Source organism: Indicator indicator, chromosome 14, assembly GCF_027791375.1.
Source record: "Indicator indicator isolate 239-I01 chromosome 14, UM_Iind_1.1, whole genome shotgun sequence".
NCBI classification, from domain to species: Eukaryota; Metazoa; Chordata; class Aves; order Piciformes; family Indicatoridae; genus Indicator; species Indicator indicator.
Genome location: NC_072023.1, coordinates 3,102,080 through 3,118,479, shown reverse-complemented (window position 1 = coordinate 3,118,479; position 16,400 = coordinate 3,102,080). Strand labels below are relative to the sequence as shown.

Here is a 16,400-nt window from a genome sequence, read left to right as displayed (position 1 = left end):
GGCAACCTGTTCCAGTGTCTCCCCACCCTCACTGGAAAGAATTTCTTCCTAATCTCCAGTCTAAATCTGCCCTCTTCCAGCTCAAAGCCATTGCCCCTCATCCTATCACATTAGGCCCTTGGAAAAAAAGTCCTTCCCCAGCTTTATTGTTAGTCCCCCTTTGGGTACTGGAAGGTTGCTGTAAGGTCTCCCTTCAGTAGTCCTGAAGCCTGTAGAGGCTTCCAAACAGGATCTGTCATCACAGCTATCAGGCAAAACAAAGCAACTGGGCAACTTCAACACAAAAAAGCTTCCTAATCCTAGTTATAAAGGTATTTTAATCCTACACATCATGCTGAAGTGCTCTGTGTGGGAACAGATGTGAAGGGTTTCCTTGTCTGAAAGCATGACAAGAGATTTCAGAGCAGCAGAAGTGTGTGACATGATGGCCACGTGGCTGAAGCTGTAGGTAGATGGAATGCAGGAAGCTTTCCTCAGTGCTGTCATCTGTTCTGCTGCTCTGTTGAGGCAACAGGGGAAATGCATCAGAAAGAAAAGGAGGAGAGGGGAATTTGGGTAACAGGAAATGGAAAATCTTCAGGTTACCTACAAACCTTTACAAAGCAGAATCATGGTAGCAAATGACAACCAGAACATGCCAGGCTCTGCATTTCCTGGGGTGCTTGATGTGTGGATTTAACATAAATCCAGCCACCAGCCTCCACAGCACGTCATGCTTGCTTCCAAAGCCAGGCTCAGGAAACTTGTCCCAGTTGTGTTATTTTTCCCCAGTACTGGAATTAATTTACTTTTAAGTTCAGATGAATCAAATGATGAATTTTAACAAGCCAGTGTTCCCCCCAAGCAAAATGGCAGAGCTCATAAACCTCCATTCACCCAATGATCAGTTTTCATTTCTCCACGGTGAGTAATTTCAAAGACAAAGCATGAAGCAGTAGCTTGGGGAGAGTCAGCTGCATGCAGCAGCAGCTGAGGGCAGCCCCACAAAGGAAGGCTGAGCCCCTGCCACCATCACTTCTAAAAACAATCACTGCCCTTTGCCTCCGACACACAGGCTGCCAGATCTCTTGGGCTCTAAGTAAGAGAAATCTCTGTTGATAATTCCACAACCCAAACAAAGCCCTGTCCAGAGCTCTGCCTCTTGCCCTTCCTGCTGCCACTCTCCAGCCTGCAGCACAGTATTTATGCCATTTGCCCTGTGTGCATCCCATTTGCCCCATCACATCCAGCTGCCAACAGCTGCCAACAGCAAAGGAGGGGACAAGGATCATAGAATCATAGAACTGCTGAGCTTGCAAGAGACCTTTGAGATCAAGTCCAACCACTCACCTAGAGCCCACAATCCCCCCACTACTGCAAAGCCACTGTCACTAAACCATGTCTCCAGGCACCACATCCACACTTCTTTTAAATACCTCCAGGTACATCAGAAGGCTCCTTAGAGGTCTAGCAAATGGCCCAGGGGAGAGAAGTGCAAAAGTCTGAGAGAGGGTCTTTCATCTCATTAGCCCTTCCCCTCTGGTTAAGCAGAAGAGAAAGAAGAATGCCAAGGAGCCTCTGCCCCCCACCTTGATTTCTGCCCTTTCTGTGCTGTGCAGCACAGACTGAACTGAAGGCAGAGGAAGCATTTCGGACTGCTGAGTACTCCCTGCCAGCCTACCAGGACTCATTATCTGCTGTCTTACACCAATAGCTCTCATACTTCAACACCTGCAGCAAGCTCCCCTGTCCCTCTACACTCTTCTAATAATCTGCAATTCTCCACTGTCTGGGCACCAACAGGACACAACACACCATACCCACACAGAGACTGAGAAGCTCTCCCTGTTCTCTGCTAAAGCAATGACTCCAAATTAAATAGCAATAGCCATGGGTTTCAGGTTCACACTCTGCTCATAATACTTGGGAAAGAAAAAGCTTAACCTTCATTTCTTCTAGGAGCTCCACTGGGCTGCAGAACTTCTGGAAAAACAATAACATTAAAAAAAAAAACCCTAAATCAAATTTGCAGCCATAAGGCACAGTCCAGGAAAGCAGCTGTAAGAACAGCAAGCAGCCACCTCAGCCAGAGCCCTGTACAGTCAGTCCTCTGGTGGATGCTGCACAAGCAGAGACAGAACAGATGACAAAGGTGTGAGTGTGCTGGGGATGGAGGCCGCTGAATATTGTTCGAGGGTAAAAACAAAAAAAGCAGAAGAAAAAGAAAAGGTTAAGGGATAGAAGAAGAAAGGGAGTCTCAAGTAAGGAGCTGTTATCATCCACTGATTTGAAGAGGTGGGAGAGCTCTCCACTGAGAAGCGCCACAAAGAGCTGGTCCCTTGTTTTCAAGCGGTCTGCTCAGCCCCTGACCCTGTGTTTGGTTTCTGCCTGCAGCTGCTGTTCACTCCCCAGCAGGCACGCTGGCTCCATTGATCTCAGTTAAGTTTCTAATCAAAGGGGCTGGAGCCATATAATGAGGTGAGCTTCCCCTCGCTGAGCAGAAGCCTTTTTAGCACTTAGTGAAGAGGAATCCACGGCAGCAGCCGCTTGGCGCAGCCGCTGCACTGTCCTCTCTGAATCCTTTTGTGCTTTCCCAGGCCACCTTTGAAACATATTCAAGTGGGAAAAAAAAAAACAAAAAAACCTGACTTCTAGTGGACAAAACACTTTAAAAAAAATAAATTCTTCCAGGAGAAGAAAGAGTCCTTCCAAATCCCACTGTGAGCAATGCCAAGTCTGGCCATCAAATTGTGCACAGTGGATCTGCAGTCAGCCTGGGGTTTGATTGTCATGTTTGACTGCACAGTGTCCAGCCCCACTGTGCCCTTCAAGGATTAGTGCACCACAAATAATAGATGGCAACAGCAGTACTCTGAGCTCAGTTCACCAACAGGAATCTAGTATCCTCTACCTTGTGCAGGCAGCAAACTTGCCACAGTGGTGCTGGACACTGAGTGCTACTCACTCTGCCATCTTCTCTCCTCCCATTGCCTTTTCTGAAAATCAAGATGAGAACAGAACCACTAAGCATGGCTATAAAGTTATCCTTTCTAAAATACAAAAGCTTTGGGTTTGTTGGGGTTTTTTAATATTTAAGCTTCAAGAACATAGGAAATAGTGAAACCTATCAGTTTAGGCATATTATTAAAAAAAAATACAAAATCTTTAGTATTTACTCTTCAAGAACACAGGAAATAGTGAAACCTATTAATTTAGGCATATTATTTTAAAAAAATACAAAATCTTTAAGCTTCAAGAACACAGGAAATAGTGAAACCTATTAATTTAGGCATATTATTAAAAAAATACAAAATCTTTAGTATTTAAGCTTCAAGAACACAGAAAATAGTGAAAACTATTAATTTAGGCATATTATTAAAAAAATACAAAATCTTTAATATTTAAGCTTCAAGAACACAGGAAATAGTGAAACCTATTCATTCAGGCCTATTATAAAATACATCCATTTAAGGCAGATCTAATCCTGATTTAATATTAATTAGTGAAAATAAAAACATTCTATAATGTCTATCCAATAGTGAAACCTTTTCATTCAGGCATATTATAAAAAAATACCCATTTAAGGCAGATCTAAACCTGATTTAATATTAATTAGTGAAAATTAAAAAAAAATCTATGATGTCCATCCCAAAAAAAATGAATGGAGGAACATTTTGGAAACTCCTGGAGTCTGGAACTGACCAAGGTGAATATGCTGGAGTCTAAAATTGAGAAAGGGGAACATGCAAGAGAATTTAGCACCTCTGCATTTGTGTGCTACGTTTTTTTTCTAGCTAATATCCTCAGATTCCTTTCCAGTATCTTTCAGTTCTCACAGTCTGATAGATACTCTGGTTCCTCCCTGACCTCATTTCTGCCCTTCTCTGTTTCACTGTTGCCACTTTGCTTCACGCTGAAGAACAAACCAAGGACTAAATAAACGTCCAAGGGAAGGATGGTTTCAGAAGAGTGCCAGTGATGTTACGAACTTCAGAGCTTTATTTGCAGAGGTGCTGGCTACCAGTAACCTCTACTGACCTCTTCCAGCCTGTGAGCATGCTCATAATGTCTGAAAATCAGAAGCAAATGGGACGAGCTAAGTAGTTGCAGATAACTCTGCTCTCTATGTTATTATTTCAGATTTCAGTTTTGAATAAAGAGGTTGAAAGTGGAGCTCTCGACAGCTCTGCACTAAGTGATACACCTACACTATCTGCCTCTGACCAGCTTCTGACAGCAATAAATAACCACAGCTTGCCTAAGCTGTGCTGACTCCTTGGGTCTTCTATCAAACCTCACCAGATGTGGTGGCAAAATTCGCTAGGTCTTGCAGGGGCAGAAAAATTGGATGAAGAAAGCCCTACCAAAGCTCATCTTCCACTGTTTTGACTTGAGCTAGCCAGAAGATAAGTTTCCAAGTGTGAGTAAATCTAACATTCTACAGCAAATACAATATTCACCTGAGATCAGCTCAGCATGAGACTACTGCCTTGGCCAACAGACCCAAACACATCACTGCTCTGACCCCCACCATCTGAACAGCTGCTTTTCTCTGCTTGCTGCTCTTGCTCTGCACTTTCCTCCCCAGTAAGACATTAGATTAGTGCTCTCTCATCCATGCTAAATGGTAATAGAATATGATCTAGGCTACTCTTGAAGCTAACACAGATTTTGTCCCAAAAAAATACATAGCAGAAAATTTCCAAAGTCTGAGAAACACTGAGCATGAACAAAGGAACAGCTGCAGTGAGGTCCTGCTGAGGTAACACTGCACTGCCACAGTGATGTCTTTCCAGCTAACAATCTAGGACCAGACACAACTGTAGAAACATAGGAAACTTTGGTTTGGAGGGGACCTTAAAGATCATCCAGTTACTATCCCACTGCCACAGGCAGGGGAACCTTCCACTAAGACCAGGATCCTCAAGGCCTTGTCCAACCTGGCCTTGGGACACCTCCAGGGAGAAAGCTTGACCATAAAGCTCTGGCAAGACTAGCCAGCAGGATCCATGCTCCAAAAGATGTGTCCCATGAAAACTGTGAAAGCTCAATCCCATCCTCCACACTGCTGGGTTGGTTGGTTGTGCTTTCCTTGTTCTGACATAGGTGATCCCTGCTGGCCACTCCGCCTGCTGCACTGCATCATCACTGCCTGCTACCACCTCCCTGCTTTCCAGAAGATCCTAAGCAGGCTGCAATAATCAAACAGTTCTCCGTTATCAACAGTTGTTTTATTGTTGTCAAAAGCTACAGAAAATATTGGGTAGCCAAATGCACAAACACATGAAAGCATCACAAGTTTAAACCTAGGTCAAAACCTCCCCTCCTCGGGCACTGGGACCTGCAGTGCTTTTTTTTCTGTGCATCTTTTAGCTGCCCTCTTACCTCCACTGTCATGGCCTTCCACACCGCTGTGGTCTGGTGTTAAAGACAAGTTTAAGAGGAACCTGGACAGGCTGGAGAGGTGGGCACAAGTCAACCTCATGAGGTTCAGCAAGACCAAGTGCAGGGTCCTGCAGCTGGGTCGAGGCAATCCCAAGCACAAATCCAGGCTGGGCAGGGACTGGCTGGAGAGCAGCCCTGAGGAGAGGGACTTGGGGGTGCTGGTGGACGAGAAGCTCAACAGGAGCTGTCAATGTGCACTTGCAGCCCAGAAAGCCAACCAGAGCCTGGGCTGCAGCAAGAGAAGTGTGGCCAGCAGGTCAAGGGAGGTGATTCTCCCCCTCTGCTCAGCTCTGCCGAGACCCCACCTGGAGTACTGCATCCAGTTCTGGAGCCTCTATTACAAGAGGGCTATGGACATGCTGGAAGGTGTCCAGAGAAGGGCCACCAGGATGAGCAGAGGGCTGGAGCACCTCTCCCATGAGGACAGACTGAGAGAGTTGGGGCTGTTCAGTCTGGAGAAGAGAAGGCTCTGAGGTGACCTTCTTGTGGCCTTCCAGTATCTGCAGGGGGCTCCAAGAAAGCTGGGGAGGGACTTTTTAGGCTATCAGGTAGTGACAGGACTGGGGGTAATGGAATAAAGCTGGAAGTGGGGAGATTCAGATTGGATGTAAGGAAGAAGTTCTTCCCCATGAGAGTGGTGAGAGCCTGGAATGGGTTGTCCAGGGAGGTGGTTGAGGCTCCATCCCTGGAGGTGTTTAAGGCCAGGCTGGATGAGGCTCCGGCCAGCCTGATGTAGTGTCAGGTGTCCCTGGCCATGGCAGGGGGGTTGGAACTGGATGATCCTCGTGGTCCCTTCCAACCCTGACTGATTCTATGATTCTAAATTAGAGGGGTTTGGGACTAGCTTCCACAGAGAGGTGAAATAGCAAATGGTAGTATTTCTATTGGCTTAGTCTGCAGGAGAATAACAAAATTTACCTTGTCATAATAGTATCTGAGCGCTCGGCTCAGCTTGTCATAATTCATATTAGTTTTGTTTTTTCTGAGTCCCCACAGCTTAGCCACTTCTTCTGCCTTGAGTAGCTTGAATTCGCCATCATTAGACGTCCAGCAAATCAGGTGCTCATGTTTCTGGTCTAGCAGCAACTGCAAAAGGAACTGCCACAGTGTGATTGCACTCTCCATACCTACAGAGGGACAAAGGAGAGCAACAGTGTGAAAAACATTCGGGAGCAGGCGATCCACCCAACGCTCACTCCAGCCGGAAGCCCTGCGGGGCAGTCCTCCCACGTCACTGAGCAAAGCTGCTCCATCACCTACAACCAAACACCCACAAGGTTGAATGCTCCCTTTTCAGTGTTTCTTCTTCTTCTTCTGCTGCTGCTGCTTTCTGAAGGGACACAGAGAATTGAGTAAGGATTCAGAAAGCACTGCCTGCATAACTCACGTGGCACAGGGTCATCTCCAGTCGGTGTCTTCAGTTCATGGGTAGCATGCAGCTACCCTTCAAAGGAACACCTTGGGGGTGGGGAAGGTCTTGATGTACCTATCCACTGAAATGAGCCAAAAACCTGCTGCTTACTGCCATGAGAAGTACACTGAACTCCTTTGGGTATGTCACTGTGAAGAAGAGGAAAAGGGAAGGCCAGAGCAGTTGCCTTTGGTTAAGGGAGCAGAAACCAGGTTCTCCCCCTCCTACCACATCCACCCACCTCCCTCTGTCATATGGCCTTTACACACTGCATTTCTTCCAGGGCCTGAAATGGTTCTTGCTGCTTCTGTCTGCCAATTCAAACAGCTCCAAAGATATCACCTCCTTTGCAGAAATGCTGAAAGTTCAGCACACTTCAGCAGAGTACAGTGAGTGATGTTTACCCCAAAGCTTTCTCTAACAGGGATCTGCCCTTTCATTATCTGAGAACCAGGAATATTTTTAACAGTGCCTGGCTCTCACTTCTAAGGTTGTTTGAATGTTTTGTGTTTTTTTTTTTCTCTGCTAACTGCCTGTGCTGCTAAACCCTCCCCAGAATAAACCTTTTTTTTTTTTTTTTCCATGCACTGCAACAGAAGCATAACCTTAAAAATGTCTCCATTCCAACTCAGCAAAGGCACATACACAGCTTGGGAGCATTGCCACTGGAAGCAATTCATTACTGCAATGGAGAGGTGAAGAGGGCCTACAAGAGAGATGGGGAAAGACTTTTTACAAGGGCTTGTAGTGATAGGATGAGGGAGAATGAACTGAAGCTGGAAGAGGGGAGATTTAGACTGGAGGTTAGGAAGAAATTCTTTCCAGTAAAGGTGGTGAGATGCTGGAACAGGTTGCCCAGGGAGGTTGTGGATGCTCCCTGCCTGGAGGTGTTCAAGCCCAGGTTAGAGGAGGCCTTGAGCAATCTGTCTATGGGGAGGTGTCCCTGCCCATGGTGGGGGGCTGGAACTAGATGATCTTTAAGGTCCCTTCCAACCCAAGCCATTCTATGATTTTATGTAGCTAAAACTGACTTTTTAACCACAGAACTACACAATGAGATTTTTCTCCCGCTTCAGACAACATTTCCAGCCCTAGCATGTTAACACTGTATCAAACACTAATTTTTGGCCTCTTCTGATACTTAATTTGGACTTGTTATGTCTCTCTAACACAGATTTCAAGCTGCTGGTATTAGTGGGTTACAACACTGTGGTGCTAATGGGGCTGTTACCTGACTTACCTTTGTACGTGTCACAATGAATATTATTTGTGGTCTTTATCTACACAAGTTCATGATTTGAAACCTCCTTGCTCGTTTTGTTACCTAAGAGATGCTCTTTTGTGTCCTGACGTCTCCCTTGGCGTGGCGACCACAAGAGGGCAGAGGGCTCCTAGGTAGCCACCACATGGAACAGCACAGAGCCAGCTGAGGGATGATTTGTCTCTCCCAAGTCTGCATTTGCTTCATTGCATTTTTTCATCACTTTATACAGATCCTTTTCCACACAGTGCAAGCAAGGCATGAAAAGAGGCTGCAACTAAAATGATATGTACCTGGAAGTTATATATTGGCTTTACAGGCTTTTAAAGTTCCTTTAAACTACACCAGCTCTGCAAGTATGAACATCTCTATCAGATTATTTATCTGTAACATCACAGTTAATAGAATCACAGAACTGTTGAGGTTGAGATCATCAAGCTCAGCCACTCACCTAAAGCTCACAATCCCTCCACTAATGCTAAGCTACTACCATTAAACCATGTCCTCAAGCACCACATCCATGCATCTTTTAAATACCTCCAGGAATGGTGACTCCCTCGGCTGCCTGTTCCAATGCTTGAGAACCTTTTCTGTACAGGAATTTTCCCTGCTCTCCAACCTAACCTTCTCCTGCCACAATTTCAGGCCATTCCCTCCCATTCTATTACCTGATACTAGGGAGAAAAGACCAACCCCCACCTCACTGCAACCTCCTTTCAGAGAGTTCTGGATAGCAATGAGGTCTCCTCTCAGCCTCCTCTTCTCCATGCTAAACAATCCCAGTTCCCTCAGCCACTCAGTGAAGTGGCATTAAGGTCCAAAATAAAGCCATTAACCTTCTTGACAAAATAAACCCAAGAAGCAAGCCACCTGAAGATCCAGGCAGGAGAAAACCAGGAGGCTCAGAGGCAAAGCTACCTGAATAAAAAGCTCAGTATCAGATTTATAACATCAGCTGTGAGTTAAGTAGGATACTGTGGGGCTTTTTTGTAAGACTGTTGCATAGGAAAAGATAGAAGGAAAAGACAGAAAGCTGGAAAGCAGCTCTGTAGCATCCAGGCCCTCTGCAGTGGTCCTTAGCTTCCCTTCAACTACATCACAGCTTTCTTCTTTGCTCTCCCACAAACTCCATGTTTCCTACCTGTATTCTTTCTTTCCACTCTGTGTGGAGGGCCTTTCTAAAATAAAGAGATACACCACTGATTCTGGACAATCCCCAGGGACAAATTCTGAAGGCTAAAAGTAGGAACCTCTCCAGGCATCGGGATCAAAAGCAGCCGCTTGTTGCTGTAGACAGCCTTCAAAGAAACATCTGGATCTCTAAGGTATAAATCAGGCTGTGGGACTTGGGGCAGAAGAGGGACAACTGAGTGGGACAGACTGGCTGGGGAGTCCAGAGGCTGAAGAAACGAGCTGGAGATCAACTACATCAGGAAGACTTTATAAAAGGTGTGAGCCAGCATTACACATTATAGGTAGTCACAAAGAGATGGTGATCAGACATGTACATGAAAAGGATTAAGAGGCAGAGTCATGGCAGAGGAATCAATTTCCCTCAGTGTGTGAAGAAACTGAAGATACTTCTGTAGGCAGAGCAGCTGGGTAAGATTCATCTCGTTTGCAAATGCCCCTCCACAGCAGGCACACAAATCTGCTCACAGGCAAGGGTGTCCTTTTGCAAGCACACAGCATTTCTCTTGAACAGATGCCTTTCTCTCTTTCTCTCTTATATTTTGCCTCCCCTGTTAAACGTGGGTATGCTTTTCTCTAAGTCCATTTACTGCTTTTGTATCCTAATTCTGGCCAACAGCACGTTCCTCTGAGCAGCCTGACGTGGGGCATTGTTAGCTTCTCATTCACGTTAGCATTCGGCTTCCTTTATTTCTGCAGGTTGCAGCCAGGAAACTGGAAAATGGGCCACAGGAAACCTGGCCTCCTACATCTGTCCCAGTTTGTAATAGCAGCTCTGGTTTTATTTTTCTAAGTGTCTCAGGTTCATTTTAACCCTTGAGATGACTGCTTGCAATAAGATGTGAAAGAATGTGGCTGTTGTGTCAAGGAGGGGCTGTTGTTATTTTCATTTACCCACTGGTTCTCAGTACTAGAAATCAAGATTTTGCTAAACCATGCATGCTTTTAAAGCAGCCTAATGCTTCCAAAAGAAACAGTTATGTGAGCTTTATAAAAATCTTGGGTTGGAAATCACCAAAACAATCCCATGGCACTTTGGGACATGGTTTTAATGGCTATGGTGGTGTTAGGTTGACAGTTGGACTCGATGATCTCAGAGAGATTTCCCAGCTGAAACAATTCTATGCCTCCTTCCATAACACCAAATATCAAAGAGAGAAAAAGTACAGAATAAGGCAAAGCTCTCAGGGGTTTCAGCTGTATACATTTTTAACAGTTCTGAAGGGAACGGCAGTATGGCAAGTTGAACAGCTTGCAAATCCTTAAGATCACTTTCTCTCTTTAACATTTTATTTCCTATTTAATAGACAAATAAATAAATAACTTGAAGAATATTTGGTTTTGCTTCTGATTACAGAAGGGTGCTGATCAAGAAAAGAAGCTCTTCTAGAATAATAATTATGAATAATAATTAGTAACAATCAAGAAAATAAAAAGTAGTGTAATAAAAATACAATAATAATAGTAGTAGTAGCAGTAATAATAAAAATAATAAATAATAATAAAAATTAAAATAATTATACTAAAAATAATTAAAATAATAATAATCATCATCATCATCTGAAACATTTTCCACTGCCAATTCATCTGTATAACAAGGAGTAGAGGATGAGAGGGTTCAAGACAACTGCCCAATCTGCCCAAATGTTTGCTCACCACCACTTGGAAGAGCAAGGCAGAAGTCTGAGTCAGCCCTCACACTTTATTTCTCAACAGAGATGCTTCAAGGGTGATAAATAGGATGTGGTTGGTGATTCTGCCAGCAAAGGAGGAAAAACAAATACCAGTTTGTTTTACTCAGAAACTTCTCAAGTACTCATCAAAGGAGACCTCACTGGTAATTTCATGGGCTTTGAAAAAATAAGCTGACAACTAAGTGTGTAAATATACCTGGTTTGACTCGATGCAGAACTTTCTCTGTTGCAGGCAATAAATCAAACCAATGGTGGAAATTCATAGCCAGGGCACTTTAGGGGAACTGTGTGCATGCTACAGAACTCTTGGCAATTTTTCTGCATCCCGCAACCAGGACATTTCCTGCCTGAGCATCCTCTGAGTTCTTCCATTGTATTGAAACTGCAAAAAAAACTTTCTAAATCAGGACTTCCTCCTATTATATTTTCGAGGCGTCTTTCTGGGAAATGCAGATTCAAAGGGGGGAAAAAAAAGGGAAAAAAAAAAATAAAGGAATTCCTGCAGCACCACCCAGTGGAAACAAGTCGAAAAAGTTACCAAATGCCCCAGCACACGAGTGCTGATCTGCTGCAAAACTACAGCAATGCTGCCACACAAACCCAGGCTGCTTTTAAAGACTTGCCAAGCAAGCACAGGAGGTGTTTAGGAGTGTTTAAGATGTGAAATAATGTGATGTGAAATAAGAGAGGCACAGGAGGTTATGGCTACTCTGAGCCCCTTGCAGCACAGACTTCTCAACTTTATATTCATAGATTATCCCAGAATCATGGAATGGTGTGGGTTGGAAGGGACCTCCAAAAAGTCACCTAGTCCAACGCCCTCTGCAGTCAGCAGGGGTATCCTCAACTAGATCAGGTTGCCCAGAGCCCTGTGGAGCCTCACTTGGTCCAGAGGAGGGACATGAAAATGATCAGGGGGTTGAAGCAGCTCTGCTCTGAGGCCAGGCTGAGGGAGCTGGGGGTGTTCAGCCTGGAGAAGAGAAGGCTCAGGGAGACCTAATAGCAGCCTGCCAGTACCTGAAGGGGGCTACAGGAAGGTTGGGGAGAGACTGTTTACAAATGCCTGCAGAGACAGGATGAGGAGCAGTGGTTTCAAACCAGAGCAGAGCAGATTTAGATTGGATGTTAGGAACAAGTTGTGCACTATGAGGGTGGTGGAACACTGGAACAGGCTTGCCCAGGGAGGTGCTTGAGGCTCCTTCCCTGGAGATATTCAAGGTGAGGCTGGACAGGGCTCTGGCCAACCTGATCCAGTTGCAATGTCCCTGCTGACTGCAGGGGGGTTGGACTGGATGACCTTTGGAGGTCCCTTCTGGCCTGGACCATTCTATGATTCTATGATCTCCAGGGATGAGGTCCCAACCACCTCCCAGGGCAACCTGTTCCACTGTTCCACTACCCTCATGGTAAAGAATTTGTTCCTAACATCCAAATGATTCCTAGAACGCTTTGGGTTGGAAGGGACCTTGAAGATCATTTATTTCCAAACCCCCTGCCTTTATCAGGGTCACCCTCCACTAGCCCAGACAAACTGCTCAAGGCCTCACCCAGCCTGGCCTTGAACATCTCCTGGGAGGGGGCATCCATGACCTCCCAACTTAAAAAGATTATTTACAGTAATAATTTACAAGGTCTTCTTCTCAAGCAGGAATACCCACAGTTCTGGCCCTGCACACTTAAAAAGAATAATAATTTTTAAAATAAAGACTCTTGTGGTTAAAAAGCAACACAAAAGAGACAGCAGCAAGATCTCGCAAAACATTTCAGGATAACATCAAGTTCACTGCAGGAAAGAAAAGTGCTCACACACACGTCCAGGAATGCTTCCAGTAGGTACATGTGGGTAATACAATGTCTGCAGATTCTCTTTTTTTTTTTTTAAACTAAGACAAACAAAGGCTGAGGCAGATGTCCAAAGGAAGAAAGTTCTGCACCCTTCCAATTACTACAACAAAGACCTGGTCACCTGCCAAGCAGAGGTGTGATGACACCGCCTGTAAACCACCAGCGTGCTCCCATTCTCCATCAGGGTGCAGTTCAAGAAACAGTCCTAAACTGGCTGGAGCAAAAGGCCTGAGCAAGAGGCAATAATAGGTAGTTGCCTCCCTGTGAAAGGATGAAAAAAACCCACAAAAAAAAAAAAGCCCTCAGCCAGATCAACTGTTTCTCAAGCTGTCCATAAACAAGACTAGACCAATCCATAATGGCTGCACCCATTCACCTTGGGACAGACCTACAATGAGCTCAGGCTCCTCACACTGCTTTCTGTCTGCTCAGGTGGTGCACATCTGTGGCATGCTGGCAACTGGAAGGACTTCTGCTTTTCCAAGCCAGCCCTATACGTTTATTTTTCCCATATGATTTTCTCTTACATTTTTGTCAGCATCAGTAGGACACAGATTATGATTATTTGACTGTCCTACAGAGGATTTCTGGTAGTCCCTTTGATAAATTCACAGAATCACAAAATCACACAGTGTCAGGGGCTGGAAGGGACCTTGAAAGATCATCTAGTCCAACCCTCCCTGCCAGAGCATGGTAATTCAGAGGAAACATGCATGAAAACAAACAAAAGTAGGTAAAGAGGACAGAGGATACGACCTGCAGGAACAGTGATTGCTGTGAAAGTTTACTTGACATACTGAGCTTACTCCCACACGTAAATCTCTTTTCCTTATCTGTATTGCCTCCTTAAACTGAAGCATTAAAATTGCCAACTTGGGCCAGCAGACTGAATGCTTTCTAACTTATGCTGGTGGCTTTAGTATTTTCAGTGGTGTATTAATACTATCAACCATCTCAGGTGTTGCTGTCTCATGCATTTCATATTCAGATTTTTGAACTCATCTTCCCCTCTCAACTCCTCAATTAGAAACTCAAATAAACAAGCAGGGTTTTTTTGACACTGTGAGCAGTGAGGAACCTGGCCAAAAGGATAGGAAATGTTGTCCTGGGAGTTCTATACAGGCAAAACAAAGTGGCTGGTAATTTCCATGAGGCCTGATGCGCAGCAAGACCATCACAGCTTACCCTGGCAGTCCACAGCTCGCCTTCCTCTGCACCTTGAATCTTCAGAATTTGCTGGATTAGCAAAATGAGCCATTAAACTATCAAACAGCAGACAGCATTACCTGTGTGCTCTCATGTTGCAAGGGGAGTCACTCACAGCATGACACTGAAAGTGGTGTAAAACCATTCAGCAGATGGCAACCCACAGAGACATTTCACCTGGACAGTTTCTTCACAAAACATGAGCACTATTGCAATAGCTCTTGCAGCATGAGCCAAGCTCCTTAGTCATAAAGAGTGAGCAAGTAGTCACAGCACTAGTCAAGGTCTGTATTTTCCACTTCAAAAGCTATTTTTTTGTGCACATAGTAAATACCTCAGTTAAGAATCACTCTTAAGCATCAAACTTCCCAAAAATCTCTTCTCCTCTTCCAGTGCTAACCAAAGTTCTGATCTGGATGTTTATCATGCACTAAGCTAAACTGAAACCAAATTAGAAAATTCTTATCTTGTGACATTACTCCCTTATCTATTACCTGAAGGTCACACCTACACACTTCCCCTAACCATGTTCATTAAGCACTGGAATACCCAAGAGAATGTATCATAAAACAGAGATTTCAGCCAACAGAAGATCTGGTTGCTACCCTCCTGCACCCTCTCTGTCCTGTGTACTTAAAAGTAATTCCCATGACAGCTGTGAACAATGAAAGGGAGACAAATGGGACACTATTTTAATTATCACAGCAAGCTTTGCTGCATACAAAGTGCCTAGACTGCCTATGTTTAGAAGTGACATCAACCCACCAACTGGTTTGTGTCACTGCTGGGCACGACACAGAGCAGCCACTGATTTGATTTGGATGCTAAATCCCGGATAAGATTCCATGTTTAAATAAAGAGGACTTTATCCCCCCTCCTCAGCTGGGATGAGGATGCACAGTTCTACCTTATTCCCAGGGAATCAATCCAGCTTTGATACTGCTCCACTTTGGAAGCAGCTGGATGGCAAAACTTCAGTGCTGAAGTCCTGCTTTCTACACCAGCAGTTTGTTGAGCTAACCACACATGCCAGTTGCTCTGAGTCTGCTCTGAGTCACCAAACTCCACAGAGGTCTCAGATGTGGAACCTAACCCCACATTCCCACCTCAGCTCTGTTAGTGTAGCATGGAAGAAATTCTCTGAAGGTAGTCAACTTTCTCTGAATGCTTTGCAAAGATTGTTTCTGCTGGTGAATTACTGTTAATTGCTGGGAAGAAATAATTGTGGTGCTCAAGTCTAGAAACCTTTTGTTTGTGCTGTACTGGGACTTGATACAACAGAGGCCACTCAACATTACCACAATGTGAACATTTTAAAGCAGTAATATCCATTAGCATCCCTTCCAACTCTAACAATTCTATGATTCTATATTGGAGGGGGGGGGAAAGAGTAATACAGAAAATATAAATAAATAAAAGCACAGAAATATATAAATAAATAAAAACACAGAAATACGGTGAAGAGATGCTGTCACCACATTAGAGACAAATGGCTGCACAACAGAAATCTGTTCTCCAGATGACCTGTCAGCTGTTTTGCAAAATGAGGATGGGAAACTTATAGGAGGACATTTGATTAAAAACATTTAGATACTTTAGATGAAGCATGTAAAGCCAAGTCTACTCTTTTTTTTTTTTTTGTACCACTGGGAAAGTGTATTTTACACAAACTCCTTTGCTTCTTCATGAAAACTTTCAGAGAAAGACCTAGCTTGTAAAACTGTATTATCAGGACTTACTGCTTAGGTTTAGTGCTCAGAAAGCTTTTAACAGTTTTGAGTGATTGATGAGAATCATAAAAATCACACCCAAATGATTCATTATGTAACTGAAAAATAATGTCTAAGGTTTAAGTTTTCCTCTCACAGAATGGTTTGGGTTGGAAGGGACCCTAAAAATCACCTAGTTCCAAACCCCCTGCTGTTGTCAGGGACACCTTCCACTAAACCAGCTTGCTCAAGGTCTCATCCATCCTGGCCTCAAACACCTCCAGGGAGGGGGCATCCACAACCCTCCCTCTCCCAGCATCTCAAATGATGTTCAAGGTAGGATCCACAAGATTAAAAAAGGATACTTTCAAGATGAAGAAACTAAGACAGGGTTGTTTGCATGAGAGCCAAAACGTATTAACATTGGCATTTCCAAAGACTATCCAAGCTGTAATCCAAACATTCAAATATGGAGTAGTAAACTGGGAAGCAGAGATGCAGACATGAATGAAATGGTCTGGGGGAAGCCATAGAATGGGCAGTACCCTTCCAAGAGTATATCCAGACACTGCAAAATTAAGAGCAAAGACTAGGAGGACACTTACACAGAGCAATCAAGAGATACTCCAATGCCTTAGTGACATTCAAGGTCTAAGCTA

At 44.3% G+C, this 16,400-nt stretch overlaps 1 protein-coding gene across 1 annotated transcript in view; it reads right to left on the bottom strand.

Annotated features, from left to right (window-relative positions):
* ELK3 (ETS transcription factor ELK3) overlaps window positions 1-16,400 on the bottom strand; it is a 39,234-nt gene that overhangs the window by 15,793 nt on the left and 7,041 nt on the right. The window contains exon 2 of the mRNA XM_054386729.1: window positions 6,343-6,551. Within this exon, the coding sequence (XP_054242704.1) occupies window positions 6,343-6,549 (207 nt within the window). The 5' untranslated portion in view covers window positions 6,550-6,551. The remainder of the gene's footprint in view (window positions 1-6,342; window positions 6,552-16,400) is intronic.